The 13,588-nt window shown below is 37.1% G+C and overlaps 1 protein-coding gene across 6 annotated transcripts in view; it reads right to left on the reverse strand.

The window, feature by feature from the left end:
* The window catches only part of LOC101358841 (guanylate-binding protein 7), a 66,580-nt gene extending 53,320 nt beyond the window's left edge, over positions 1–13,260 (reverse strand). The window contains exons 1-5 of one of the 6 annotated variants that reach the window (XM_023733378.1): positions 13,013–13,258; positions 10,046–10,254; positions 9,388–9,515; positions 6,637–6,746; positions 6,171–6,367 (exon numbers count right to left, since the gene is read on the reverse strand). In XM_023733378.1, coding sequence (XP_023589146.1) covers positions 6,171–6,367; positions 6,637–6,746; positions 9,388–9,515; positions 10,046–10,235 — 625 coding nt within the window. In that variant the 5' untranslated portion in view covers positions 10,236–10,254; positions 13,013–13,258. Of the gene's footprint in view, positions 1–6,170; positions 6,368–6,636; positions 6,747–9,387; positions 9,516–10,045 lie in introns of all 6 variants that reach the window. The other 5 variants (XM_023733377.1, XM_023733379.1, XM_023733380.1 and 2 more) reach the window with 5 other exon arrangements.
* Between the last annotated feature and the right edge of the window lie 328 nt (positions 13,261–13,588).

The following is a 13,588-nucleotide window of genomic DNA, read 5'->3' on the forward strand; positions in this document are numbered from 1 at the left end:
TCAGAAATGAACAGTGTCATAGAAGGGCTGAGGAGCAGGTTTGAAATGATGGAAGACAGGACCAGCGAAATTAAATACGAACACTTGGATACAACTCTGTTTGAGGAAAATCAGAAGAAAGAACAAAGAAAAATGAAGAAATCCTGAGAATTATGTGGGATAAAATCAAAAGCAAAAATTTTCAAGTGATCAGAGTTGGAGAAGGGGGAGAGAAAACAGAAAACACAGAGAAGATCATTGAAGAACTACTGACAGAAAACTTTCCTAAAATCATGAAAGATGAAAAATCAAACCATCCAAGAAGCTCAACGAACCCTATATAGGATAGACATCAAAAGAAAATAAACAAGGCATATCATAATCACAATTGCTAAAACCAAAGACAAACAATCCTGAAAGCAGCTCCAGAAAAATGAAAAATCATGGACAGAGAAGAAACAATAAAGCTAAGCTAGGATTATTCAGCAGAAACCACATAGGCAAGAAGGCAATGGGATGATATAGATAAAACCTTGAAAGAAAAAAATTGCCAACCAAGAATAATATATCCTGCAAAACTCTCATTCAAATATGATGGTGAAATTAGGACATTTCCAGATAAACAGAAATTAAGGGATTATGCAAAAAACAAACCATACTTGAAAGAATTATTAAAGGGAGATCTTCAGTCTGAGAACAAACAACATGAGACCACAGATTGAATCTAGGATGCAGTATCGTACCTGCCAGATACCAAACTAGGAAATGAACTCTCAAGGACTATCCAAAACCAAAAGAATGACAATATGGAAACAGAGAGGTTAATCTGTAAATGACCACAACATCAGAACAATAAAAGAGGGAATAAATCGTGTAGGTATAGAACCTTCTAATGGAGAGGAAGGCAAGGCGATACCAAGTAATAACAGACTGGTTCAAACCTAGGAAGATAAGAGTAAATTTCAAGGTAACCACAAGGAAAGTTAACAAACCTACTCATCAAAATAAAGAAGAAAAACATCAAGTCTCAGTAAAAACAAAATCTACAAAAACAAAAGAAATGAAAAAAATCTACGAAAAAGGAATTCAGAACAGGAGAGTAAGGGGAACAAAGAAAACGTCAGCACGAAAAAGAAAGCACTACAAAATGACAGCAATAAACTCACACTTATCAATAATTACACTGAATGTAATGGCCTAAATGAACCCGTAAAGAGATAGAGAGTGACAGAATGGATTAAAAAACAGTATCCAACAATATTACTGTCTACAAGAGACACACCTTGGAAACAAAGATGTAAATTTATTAAAAATCAAAGAATGGAAAAAAATATATCAAGCAAACAGCTACCAAAAAAGAGCAGGAGTGGCAATACTAATCTCTGATAAAATAGACTTTAAAACAAAATCCACCATAAAAGACAAAGAAGGACACTACGTAATGATTAAGGGGATGATCCATTATGAAGACTAAACCATAATAAACATCTATGCACTCAAAGACAGGGCTCCAAAATACATAAAAAAAAACTAACAGCACTGAAAACAGAAATTCAAAGTTCCACAATAATAGTAGGAGACTTCAACACACCACTCTTGGTAAAGGACAGAACACCTAGAGAGCAACTCAGCAAAGATATGGAAGACCCAAATGGCACAATCAGACAACTTGACCTCATAGACATATATAGAATGTTCCATCCAACAGCTGCAAAGTACACGTTCTGTTCCAGTGCACATGGAATGTTCTCCAGAATAAACCACATCTTAGGCCACAGAGCAACCCTCAACAAAATCCAAAACATTGAGACAATACAAAGTATCTTCTCAGACCACAACACCTTAAAGGTAGAAATTAAAAACAGGAAGAGCAAGGAAAAATAATCAATTACATGGAAACTGAATAACACCCTGCTTACAAACCACTTGGTAATAGAAGAAATCAGAGATGGGATAAAGAAATTCCTAGAATCAAATGAGAATGAAAACACATCATACCAAAACCTTTGGGACACTGCAAACGCAGTCCTCAGAGGACAATTTATAGAAATAGATGCACACATCAAAACAGAAAAAAAGGAACAAAATGAAAACATTAACTATACAACTCAAACAAATAGAAAGAGAACAGCAAAAAACACCCACAGCCACCAGAAGAAAGGAAATAATAAAGATCAGAGCAGTAATAAATGAAATAGAGAATAGAAACACAATAGAAAGAATCAACAAAACCAAAAGTTGTTTCTTTGAAAGGATCAACAATATCGACAAACCACTGGTCAAACTGACAAAAGAAAAACAGAAGAGGACACAAATAACCCAAATAAGAAATGAAATGGGCGACATTACAACAGACCCAAATGAAATAAAAAGGATCATAACACAGTATTATGAAAAATATACACCAACAATTTTGAAAACATAGAGGAAATGGATAAATTTATAGAAATGCACTACATACCAAACTAACATAAAGTGGTTTATAAATCTGAACAGACCCATAACAAGAGAAGAGATTGAAAAGGTAACAAACAAAATCCCAACAAAAAAAGCCCTGGCCCAGATGGCTTCACTGGAGAATTCTACCAAACATTCAGAGAAGAGCTTACATCAGTACTACTCAAACCATTTCAGAACATAGAAAAGGAAGTTACACTTCTGAATTCATTCTATGAAGCCAACATAACCAAGATACCAAAATCAGTGAACCACAAAAAAGGAAATTAAAGACCAATATCTCTCATGAATATAGACACAAAAATTCTCAACAAAATTCTATCCAATAGAGTTCAGCATCATTTGAAAAAAATAATGTACCATGACCAAGTAGGATTTACACAGGTATGCTAGGATGGTTCAACATTAGAAAATCAATCAAAGTAATCCACCACATAAATAAAAGGAACGAAAAGAATCAGATGATTATCTCAACTGACACAGAAAAGCCATTCTGCAAAGTCCAACACCCGTTCTTGATAAAAACTCTCAATAAAATAGGCATAGGAGGGAAATTCATCAACAGAATAAAGGGCATCTATGCAAAACCAACAGCCAAAATCATTCCTACTGGATAGAGGCTGGAAACATTCCGCTTGAGAACAGGAAAAAGACAAGGATGCCCTTTATCACTACTTCTATTTAACATTATGATAGATGTCCTAGCTACAGCAATAAGGCAAGAAAAAGAAAAAAAGAGCATCCAAATTAGTAATGAAGAAGTTAAACTGTCCCTATTTGCAGATGATATGATACTATACATAGAAAACCCAGAAGACTCCATCAGAAAACTACTGGAACTAACAGAAAGATTCAGCAGATAGCAGGATACAAGATAAACACACAAAAATCAGTTGGATTCCTATACAGCAATAAACAGAATGAAGAAAAGGAAATCAGGAAAACAATACCATTTATAATAGCCCCTATAAAACTAAAATACTTAGGAATAAATCTAACCAGGGATGTAAAAGACCTATACAAAGAAAACTACAAAACACTACTGCAAGAAACAAAAAGAGATCTACATAAATGGAAAAACATACCATGCACATGGATAGGTAGACTCAACATTGTGAAAATGACAATTCTACCCAAAGCAATTTACAAATACAATGCAATCCTGATCCAAATACCAACAACATTCTTAAAAGAGGTGGAAAAACTAATAATTAACTTTCTATGGAAAGAGAAGAAGCCCCAGACAAGTAAAGAACTATTGAAGAAGAAGAAAGCAGGAGGACTCACACTATCTGACCTCAGAACCTTCTATACAGCTATGGTAGTCAAAACAGCCTGGTACTGGTACAACAACAGATACATTGACCAGTGGAACAGAATTGAGAACCCAGATGTAAATCTATCCACCTCCGGCCACCTGATCTTCGACAAGGGATGAAATTCCATCAAATGGGGAACAGACAGTCTTTTTAACATATGGTGCTGGAAAAACTTGATGTCCATCTGCAAAAAAATGAAATAGGACACATAACTCACATCATATACAAAAACAAATTCAAAATGGATCAAAGACCTAAATATAAAGCCGAAAACTATAAAGTTCATAGAAGGAAAAATAGGATCAACGCTAGAGACTCTAATACACGGCATTAACAGGATACAAACTATAACCAATGACATACAAACTCCAGAAGATAAGCTAGATAACTGAGATCTTCTAAAAGTTAAACACTTATGCTCATCAAAAGACTTCACCAGAGAAGTAAAAAGAGAATCTACAGACTGTGAAAAGATTTCTGGACATTACAAATCAGACAAAGTTCTATTCTCTAAAATCTACAAGAAAATCCAACACCTCTACAACAAAAAGACAAGTAATCCAAGTAAAAAATGGGCAAAAGAAATGAACAGACACTTCACCAAAAAAGACATTCAAGCGGCTAACAGACACATGAGGAAAAGCTCGTGAAGACTAGCCATTAGAGAAATGCAAATCAAAAACTTTATGAGATATCATCTTACCCCGGCGTTACTGGCATGAATCAAAAAAACTGAAAATAACAAGTGTTGTAGAGGCTGTGGGGTGATTGGAACTCTTATACACTGCTGATGGGAATGCAAAATGATACAACCATTTTGGAAACCAATATGGCGCTTCCTTAAAAAGCTAGAAATAGAAATACCATACAATACAGCAATCCCAATCCTAGGAATTTATCCTAGAGAAATAAGAGCTGCCACATGAATAGACATATGCACACCCGTGTTCATTACGGCATTGTTCACAATAGCAAGAAGATGGAAACAACCTAGATGCTCATCAACAGATGAATGGATAAACAAACTATGGTACATACACATGATGGAGTATTATGCAACAATAAAGAACAATGATGAATCTGTGAAGCATCTCATAACATGGATGAATCTGGAGGGCATTATGCTGAGTGAAATAAGTCAATCTCAAAAGGACAAATATTGTATGAGAACATACTGTAAAAACTCATGAAAAGGTTTACACACAAAAGCAACAATCTTTGATGGTTACAAGGGGGGGAGGGGGAGGGAGGAAACACCAAATAGACAATAGATAAGTGGTAACTTTAGTGAAGGGTAAGACAGTACACAATGCTAGGGAAGCCAGTACAACTTGTACAAGGAAAGCTCATGGAAGCTCCATAGACACATCTAAACTCCCCAAGGGACCAAACTGCTGAGTGGAGGGCTGTGGGGACCATGGCCTTGGGGAACATCTAGCTCAATTGGCATAACATAGTTTATAAAGAAAATGTTCTACTTTCTACCTTGGTAAGTAGCGTCTGGGGTCTTAAAAGCCTGTGAGCAGCTATATAAGATACTCCACTAGTCTTACCCCTTTGGGAGCAAGGGAGAATGAAGAAAACAAGATACGAGGGAAAGATTAGTCCAAAGGTCTAATGAACCACAACTACCACGGCCTCTACCAGACTGAGTCCAGTACAACTAGATGGTGCCTGGCTAGCACCACTGACTGCTCTGACAGGGGTCAAAACAGAAGGTTCCAGACAGAGCTGGAGAAAAATGTAGAACAAAATTCTAACTCACAAAAAACATTAGACTTACTGGTCTGACAGAGACTGGAGAAACCTCGAGAGTATGGTCCCTGGACACCCTTTTAGCTCAGTAATGAAGTCACTCCCAAGATTTACCTTTCAGCCAAAGATTAAACAGCCCATTAAAACAAAACTAGACTAATGAGGCACAACAGCCCAAGGACAAGGACTAGAAGGCAAGAGGAGACAGGAAAGCTGGTAATAGGGAACCCAAAGTTGATAAGGGAGAGTGTTGACATGTCATGGTGTAGTTAACCAATGTCATAAAACAATATGTGTACTAACTTTAATGAGAAGCTATTCGTTCTGTAAACCTTCATCTAAAGTACAGTAAAAAAAATTAAAGAAAAAAAAGATGATCAGGACATTCTGTTTCATGGTATTCCCATGAGAATGGACAAAAACATTTAAAAAACAAAAAATGAATCAGCATCAACAAGAACTGGTGACAAAAAAATTTGCTACTTATTCTCCAATCAGAAGTAGCTGAGCCTCTATATGAAAGCCTACTTGGAAATAAAATTAAATTTTGATACAACAAAAATAAAAAGAAACACAAAGATATAAATGTAAGCAAACACTCAAAAATGATAACTCCTGAAATATTTTTCTCCTTGTTTTCCAATCACCAATCCCTATTACCTGGCTTTAGCTTCAGGGAATTCTCTAGGTACTTGTCTGCTGTGATGGGTTGTCCATCTGCTTCCAGGTTCAGGGTCCAGTCTCTCAGAGTCCACACAAAGTCTGGAAAGAAGCTAACAAAGTCAGCAGAATCCTCAACATCATCCTTATCAGGTGAGGATTTTGTCCTGATTCGATCTGTAAGCTCTGTTACATAGCTGAGTAGCTAACTAAGGAAAAATGGCATAAAAGAACAGGGCTCCTCTTTCCATATTAGTTCTAAATATTACAAAACCTTCATTTTACCTTTGTTTTTAACAAATTCTCAGTTCAGCAGTAGGTACCTGGGATCTTTCCCCTGTACCTGAAATATATTTTATGTTTTCTTTTTTTGTGTTTGTTGCCCAGGATTCACAATAAGGCCACCGGTTTGTTAATGCAAGTGTCTGCTCTGGCTTTGGGGCTGTCCTTGACCACTGAAGGATACTGCAGTTGATCCATGGCCTGCTGGTTGATGGCTCCCATGCTATTGTATATGAAGGTGCTGCTCAGGAGGATGGCCAGGGCAAAGATCCAGGAGTCATTCTGGTTGTCTCCCTGGAAGTCAGAACACATTTGAGTCAGAAGTTTGTTTCATTCTCATGACATTTTCCTTATTATACAAGAAAAAAAACCCAAAGCCATTGCCGTTGAGTTGATTCCTACTCATAGCAACGCTCCATGGCAATGGTCCATAGCGACTCTTCATGGCGACACTATAGGACAGAGTAGAGCTGCACCATAGGGTTTTCAAGGAGGAGCAGATGGATTCGATCTGCCAACCTTCTGGTTAGCAGCTGAACTCCTGGCTGGTAAAGTGTGCTCATTTAATAATCAGAGATTTTCTAGACTAATAACTTCTAAGATGAACTCAAATCCAAACAAAAATGGTTGTTATTAAACCTTGGACTTTTGTCAGTTTTCTCATTAGCATGTTTGGTTTCCATTGATTCATACTTTTATCTGCTCACCAGGCCCTCTTATGACCATTGTCAGATAATTACAAAACAAATACCCAAAGTTAGTGAACATTCCAAATCCTTAAAACAAAGACTTTTTAAATATTGTTTATAAAGTAAAATTGATTTTAAATAACAGTAATATCAATTGCACCTAGGAGTGTGCATTATATTGGGCTAATATTATGTACTTGATACTTTATATTATTTATATTCATAAATAGTCAAAACAGTGCATTGCATTAGGTATGACTGTTGTTGTTAGGTGCGGTCTGGGCGGTCCGACTCATAGCGACCCCAAGTAGAACAGAATGAAACACTACCTGATCCTGCGCCATCCTCACAATCATTATGCTTGAGCCCATTGTTGCAGCCACTATGTTAGTCCAACTCATTGAGTATCTTCCTCTTTTTTGCTGACCCTCTACTTTACTGAGCATGATGTCTTTCCCTAGGGACAGATTCCTCCAGATAACATGTCCAAAATATGTGAGATGAAGTCTCGCTGTCCTCGCTTCTAAGGAGCATTCTGGTTGTGCTTCTTCCAAGACAGATTTGTTCGTTGGCAGTCCATGGTATATTCAATATTCTTTGCCAACACCATAATTCAAAAACGTCAATTCTTCTTTGGCCTTCGTTAATCATTGTCCAGCTTTCGCATGCATATGAGGCAATTGAAAACACCATGGCTTGTGTCAGGCGCACCTTAGTCCTTAAAGTGACATCTTTCCTTTTTAATGCTTTAAAGATGCCTTTTGCAGCAGATTTGCCCAGTGCAATGAGTCCTTTGATTTCTTGACTGCTGCTTCCAAGGACGTTGATTGTGGATCCAAGTAAAATGAAATCCTTGACAACTTCAATCTTTTCTCCGTTTATCATGATGTTGCTTATTGGTCCAGTTGTGAGGATTTTTGTTTTCTTTATGTTGAAGTGTAATCCATACTGAAGGCTGTAGTTTTTGATCTTTATCAATAAGTGCTTCGAGTCCTCTATACTTCCAGCAAGCAAGGTTGTGTCATCTGTATAGCACAGGTTGTTAATGAGTCTTCCTCTAATCCTGATGCCCAGTTCTTCTTCATATAGTCCAGCTTCTCGGATTATTTGCTCAGCATATAGATTGAAATATCATGGTGAAAGGAAGCATCCCTGATACACACCTTTCCTGGCTTTAAACAATTATGAATACATAATTACAGAATAATTATATCCATATTACAGATCTGAAAAATGAGGCCATAAAACCTAAATAACTTGGTAAAACCACTGAGTTGGTATGTGACAGAACTATGATTGGAAAACAAATTCTCAACACTTTAGGACTCATATCATCACTCTTTACTACAGAATAAGATTCATGACATTGATTTTGTTTGTTCTACCTTTATGCATCTGGGTTAACTGGCTTAGCTCACAGCTTGGAGTTAATGATTAGAACACTGATTACACTTCTGATCAGCACGTTCTTCTGCTGGATTATAAAATATTTTAATGAAATCTGTATTATGAAAATTTTCTGTAAGTCTGGTTGCTTCATGTGGCCTAATATCATGCAAATGGAAACAAGAAGATGTAATACCGTTAAATGGAAGTTCTTCTAGAAGGTAAAACTACGTGTGCAAAAGATATTCAGAGAAGAGAGTTGTTATGGATTGAATAGTGTGCCCCCAAAATATGTGTTGTAAATCTTAACTCGTATACCTGTGGTTATAATCCCATTTTGAAATGAGTTGTCTTTGTTATGTTAATGAGGCAGTATTAGCGTGGAGTGTATCTTGAGTCAATCTCTTTTGACACACAAAAGAGCTTATTAAGTATACAAGCAAGCACAGACAGGGAGAGATAGATAGCACACCACATAGAGACCACCAAGGATCTGAGGAACAGAAACTGAAAAGAGACAAGGACCTTCACTCAGAGCCCACAGAGAAAGAGTCTTCCCCTAGAGTTGCTGTCCTGAATTCAAATTTCTAGCCTCCTGAACATTGAGAATCTACAGGAGAAAGATGTGATAGTCTGCTTCCGTATAGATTACAACCTTGGAAACCCTATGGAGAGATTCTACTCTGTCCTACAGGGTCGCTCTGAGTCAGAATTGACTCAACAACAATGAGTTTGGTTTCGAAACATTGAGAAAATAAATTTCTGTTCATTAAAGCCACTCACCTGTGGTACTTCTGTTATAGCAGCACTAGATAACTAAGACAAGGGACTAAATCCAAAACTGAATCCTCCTTCCTTACCTTCTCTACATCTCCCAGGCCCTCTGTGTCAAGCAGAACTAGGGTGAGGTTCAGCTTCTTGGGGTGAGGCACACACCACATCCAGATTCCCTTGGTGTGACCCTGCACTGTAGAACTCATAGAGAAGCCTGCAAAGGGCAGAGGAGATGTGCCGGGGCCCAGAGTTAATGACAGGAGGTTCTGGAAATTGAACTAAGAGTTAAGTCATTCAAGGTTAGGAGACATAACTGCAACTATAATGATTTTATTTACTACCAGAGAAATAGCAAAATTAGAATACCCAATACAGATTGAAAAATTTTATTTTTACCTTAAAGTTCAATGATGCTTGCTGATACTACATAAGTGTACTAGTGAATGTTGTATAGTTTATTTTATGTACATTGAATATTCCTATTGTTGCCTTATTCCGTTAGAGAAAAGAACATTTATACTTTTAAAAGGGGAAGCTAAAGCAAAGAACAAAGTGGGAAAAGAGAGTAAGCTGGTTTTTGTTCTTAAGAACAGTGTGAGGACAAAAATCCCAACTGTGGACATAAAGTTAGCTTTCAATATTCATCCCAGTCTCTATATTTTCTCTCCTTACATCACCATATTTGATGTTGGACAGTGCGAATGGGCAGAAGGGACTCAAGAGAGGTTTACTGGTGCCACTTACCCTGTTTCTTCCCTGTCAGTTTGTTCATCAGGTAGGATTTGCCTGTGCGGTAGAGGCCCACAATAGCCACCACCACTACAGGCTGGGTAATGGCTGAAAGGATTTTCAAAGCTTCCTGATTAACCATCAGTTTCTTTTCATTGTTCTCAATGAGGCACACTGGGCCTGGCATATGAAACTCAGAGGCCATGTCTAGGGTATTGCCTTATCTGCAAGGGAAGAAGTTGAATAAACAGAAATTTCCAGTTTAAGCAGAATAAGAACTCTCACTATAAGAACTCTCACTAGGCTATTTTGCTTTCATTACATTATAGTTCCACAGCATGGCCACAAATTTTCTGTTCATCAGTCATCATCTAGAGGAAAGGAAGATTTTTATCGTTTTAGAATGTTATAAAAGTCTTTTAAAAATAGCCTAGTGATTAAAATATTGGAATGACAGGAATTTACCAATGTTCAATTGCTCTCATGACCAAAATTTTCCATGTAGTTCATTGTGGAAAACCTTCTTTTGGATTCCCATTAAATACTTGAGAACACACATTTAGAGGGAAATAGAATAGGATTAGAGAAATTTATTTTATATACTATTTATTTTACATGAATTCATAATTTATTTTTTCATTCATCCTTTCACTGAATAAAGTTTTATTTTTCTTTACCTGTGCATAGACTGTTTTGAAGTGTTTGTCATGTGTATAGAGTAAATGCTAGGTGGTTAGCTTCTGACTTAATGAACTACTTGTCTCATTGTGAGATAAAATCATACATAGTCCCTGTGTTTACATCCTGATGTTGATTATTTAACAGAATCTCTGACATGCTGTGGCCCATGATGATTCTCCACATTTTCTGTGCTTGAACCCAAGTCACTGGACCATATTTTACTAAGACTCCAGGACCTTGAGGCCTGTACTACAGGCTGGCACACAGGGTCTTAATCTTGGCTGCACAACGAGATCCCCATTTACCATATGCCAACTCAGGTCTGCTTTCTAGAATCTGATTATTATTCTTTGCATTAGGTTACCATTATTTTTAACCTCCCTGTGTTTCTCATTGGGTCGCCATGAGTTGGATCGACTCAACAATAATGGGTTTGTTTTTCTGTTAGGTTATTATTATTATTTTTTACCTTTGTGTGTATCTAGATTAATTCTTCTTTACTTCAATATTTGGAAATCTAGGTCAGTGTGCTTACCACATACCAAGCTTCTATGTTCAGGCAGAGCATGTTTCTTTGTATCCTGACAGCTTATCATGAAGCACTCTCTGATGAATCATGGCTCTCATTCTTTGAACTCTGCTCTTAGAAGAGCATTTATACCTAACTGTTAATGTGGCATTTTAAAATAGACTTAAAGCATTTTTTCTAATTGCAACATGTAAGAAATGACTTAGAGGCCCAAACTGTTTCCAGGAATTCTCAAGAATAATTACAGGAATATAGAAACATCCAGCTCCCAAGAAGGTGAAAGTCAAACATCTGGAACCCAATTAAAATTTACCAGGATGAAAAGAAGTAGGAAAATGCAACCCATAATGAACAAATAAACCAATCATCAAAATCAAGGCAGCACATAATAAGATACTAGAATTAGCAGAGAAGGATATTAAAAATAGTTATTATAACTATATTCTGCTTGTTCAAAAAGTTAAGGAGAATAATGGTAGATATCAAAAATATGCTTTGTACCTGAAGACATTTAACAGAAAGGCAAGAATGAATAGGAGCACCAAAAAAGTCAATATATTGTGTTGGTGATAAAGTGCTTGTTTGAAGCAAGATTTAGTAGTTGTATGATATTTGCCATGCTATTTAGCCATCTTAAAACATGTTTTCTAGAAAATGGAAATTATAAAACTTAGTTCTTAGGGTTATGTTGGGCTAAAAGTAAATCATGAATACCACGGTGTTTTTTGGTTATAATGAGAGAGTAAGAAGAGTGAAAATATAGAAAGAACAACAACAACAACAACAAAACGAGTTAAAAGTAGGAGAAAAAGATTAGGAGACCTAGAAAAAAAGGTTATTTCAAAAAATCTATATTTCCAGCCAACTACTTCTAGGTTCTGTTCTGTTTTTCCATTTACAGATGGAGAGGAAGAGAAGGAAGAATGACAAAGAAGAGAGAGCTGGGCAGACAAGTAGGTGATAAATAAACCTAGTGCCATGCCTAGGAATTCAGGGGAGAAGTATCCAAAAGAAGAGATCAAATTTCAGGAGGGCAGGGAAAGGTCAAGGTAAGCAAAGATGTTGCACATGGTAGATTCTTTAAAAAGGAAAGAATCAGTAAAGTAGTGGGTTGAATTTCTACTTGAAAGGGCTTGAGGAATAAGTGGGGACAAAGAAATTGGACAAGTGAGCCTGGACTATTTCTAAAGGAAGAAATCCACTTTCGAACAAAGTAGAAGCATATGATTAAAAAGAATGTTCTTTTCATGAAACTCTGGGTTTCGGTTTTCTCTTTCTTTTGCTTTAACAGAGTAGTGGGCTATTTACACTGTATCTTATTTACTGTTCTTTCCTTCTTACGAAAATAGCACATTTGTAGTTCTTTCAGTTTCTTAGCTGCAGTTGGAACAGTATTGAGAAAGTTCCTTCAAAGCCAATGATAATTTGAGTCCCCAGTCAGCATAGGTACTGTCAAGAAAGAAAAAGACAATCGTAAAGCATTTTGAGCTCTCATTAGGCTCCGCTGGTGTCTAATACAGCCCAGAGCACAACAGGGGCTCTCAGGGACATGTGGATAGCCTGAGGAGGCCAGGGTTTCATCTGAACTGCTGTTCCACTTCAGGCTCAGTGTAGCATAGCATGGTGCTGGTCATTTGTTAAGAAAACTAACTGACCTTTATAAATACCTTCCTACCCTGCCCTAAGGTTATTGCAGGCTCTATATCCTGGAGCAGAGATCCTTCAGAGCTGAAGAGAAAGCTGCATGGTGAGAAAGTAGTAAAAATTCTTACCTGTTTTTCCTCTTCAGAATAAGTGGAGTGATTTCTCTTTCTTCTTGGTCTCTCTGGATCCTGGGACTTTTATTTCACCCTTCCCACATCCTGGGGCTTTCTGAGTTTCCTCAAAGTAAGGAGGTGAGTGAAGTAAAGCAAACTTTATGGCAGAATTAGAGTAATATGAAACTGAAAGCACTGAGGGAAGGCAGTGACTCAACAACCATAAAAGATTTTCTGAGAGCTATGATAGATTTTCAGTCACTTCACAAGCATGGGAAAGCTAGACAATGAATAAGGAAGACAAAAGAAGAATTGATGCCTTTGAATTATGGTGTTGGCAAAGAATATTGAATATACCATGTACTGCCATAAGAAAGAACAAATCTGTCTTGGAAGAGGTACAGCCAGAATGCTCCTTAAAAGCGAAGATGGCAAGACTTCATCTCAAGTACTTTGCCAGTGTTATCAGAAGGGGCCAGTACCTTGAGAAGGACATCATGTTTGGTGACATAGAGGGCCGGTGAAAAATAGAAAGATCCCCAATGAGTTGGACTGACACAGTGACTGCAACAATGGGCTCAAACACAGCAA

Source organism: Trichechus manatus, unplaced genomic scaffold, assembly GCF_000243295.1.
Source record: "Trichechus manatus latirostris isolate Lorelei unplaced genomic scaffold, TriManLat1.0 scaffold00058, whole genome shotgun sequence".
Classification (NCBI taxonomy): domain Eukaryota; kingdom Metazoa; phylum Chordata; class Mammalia; order Sirenia; family Trichechidae; genus Trichechus; species Trichechus manatus.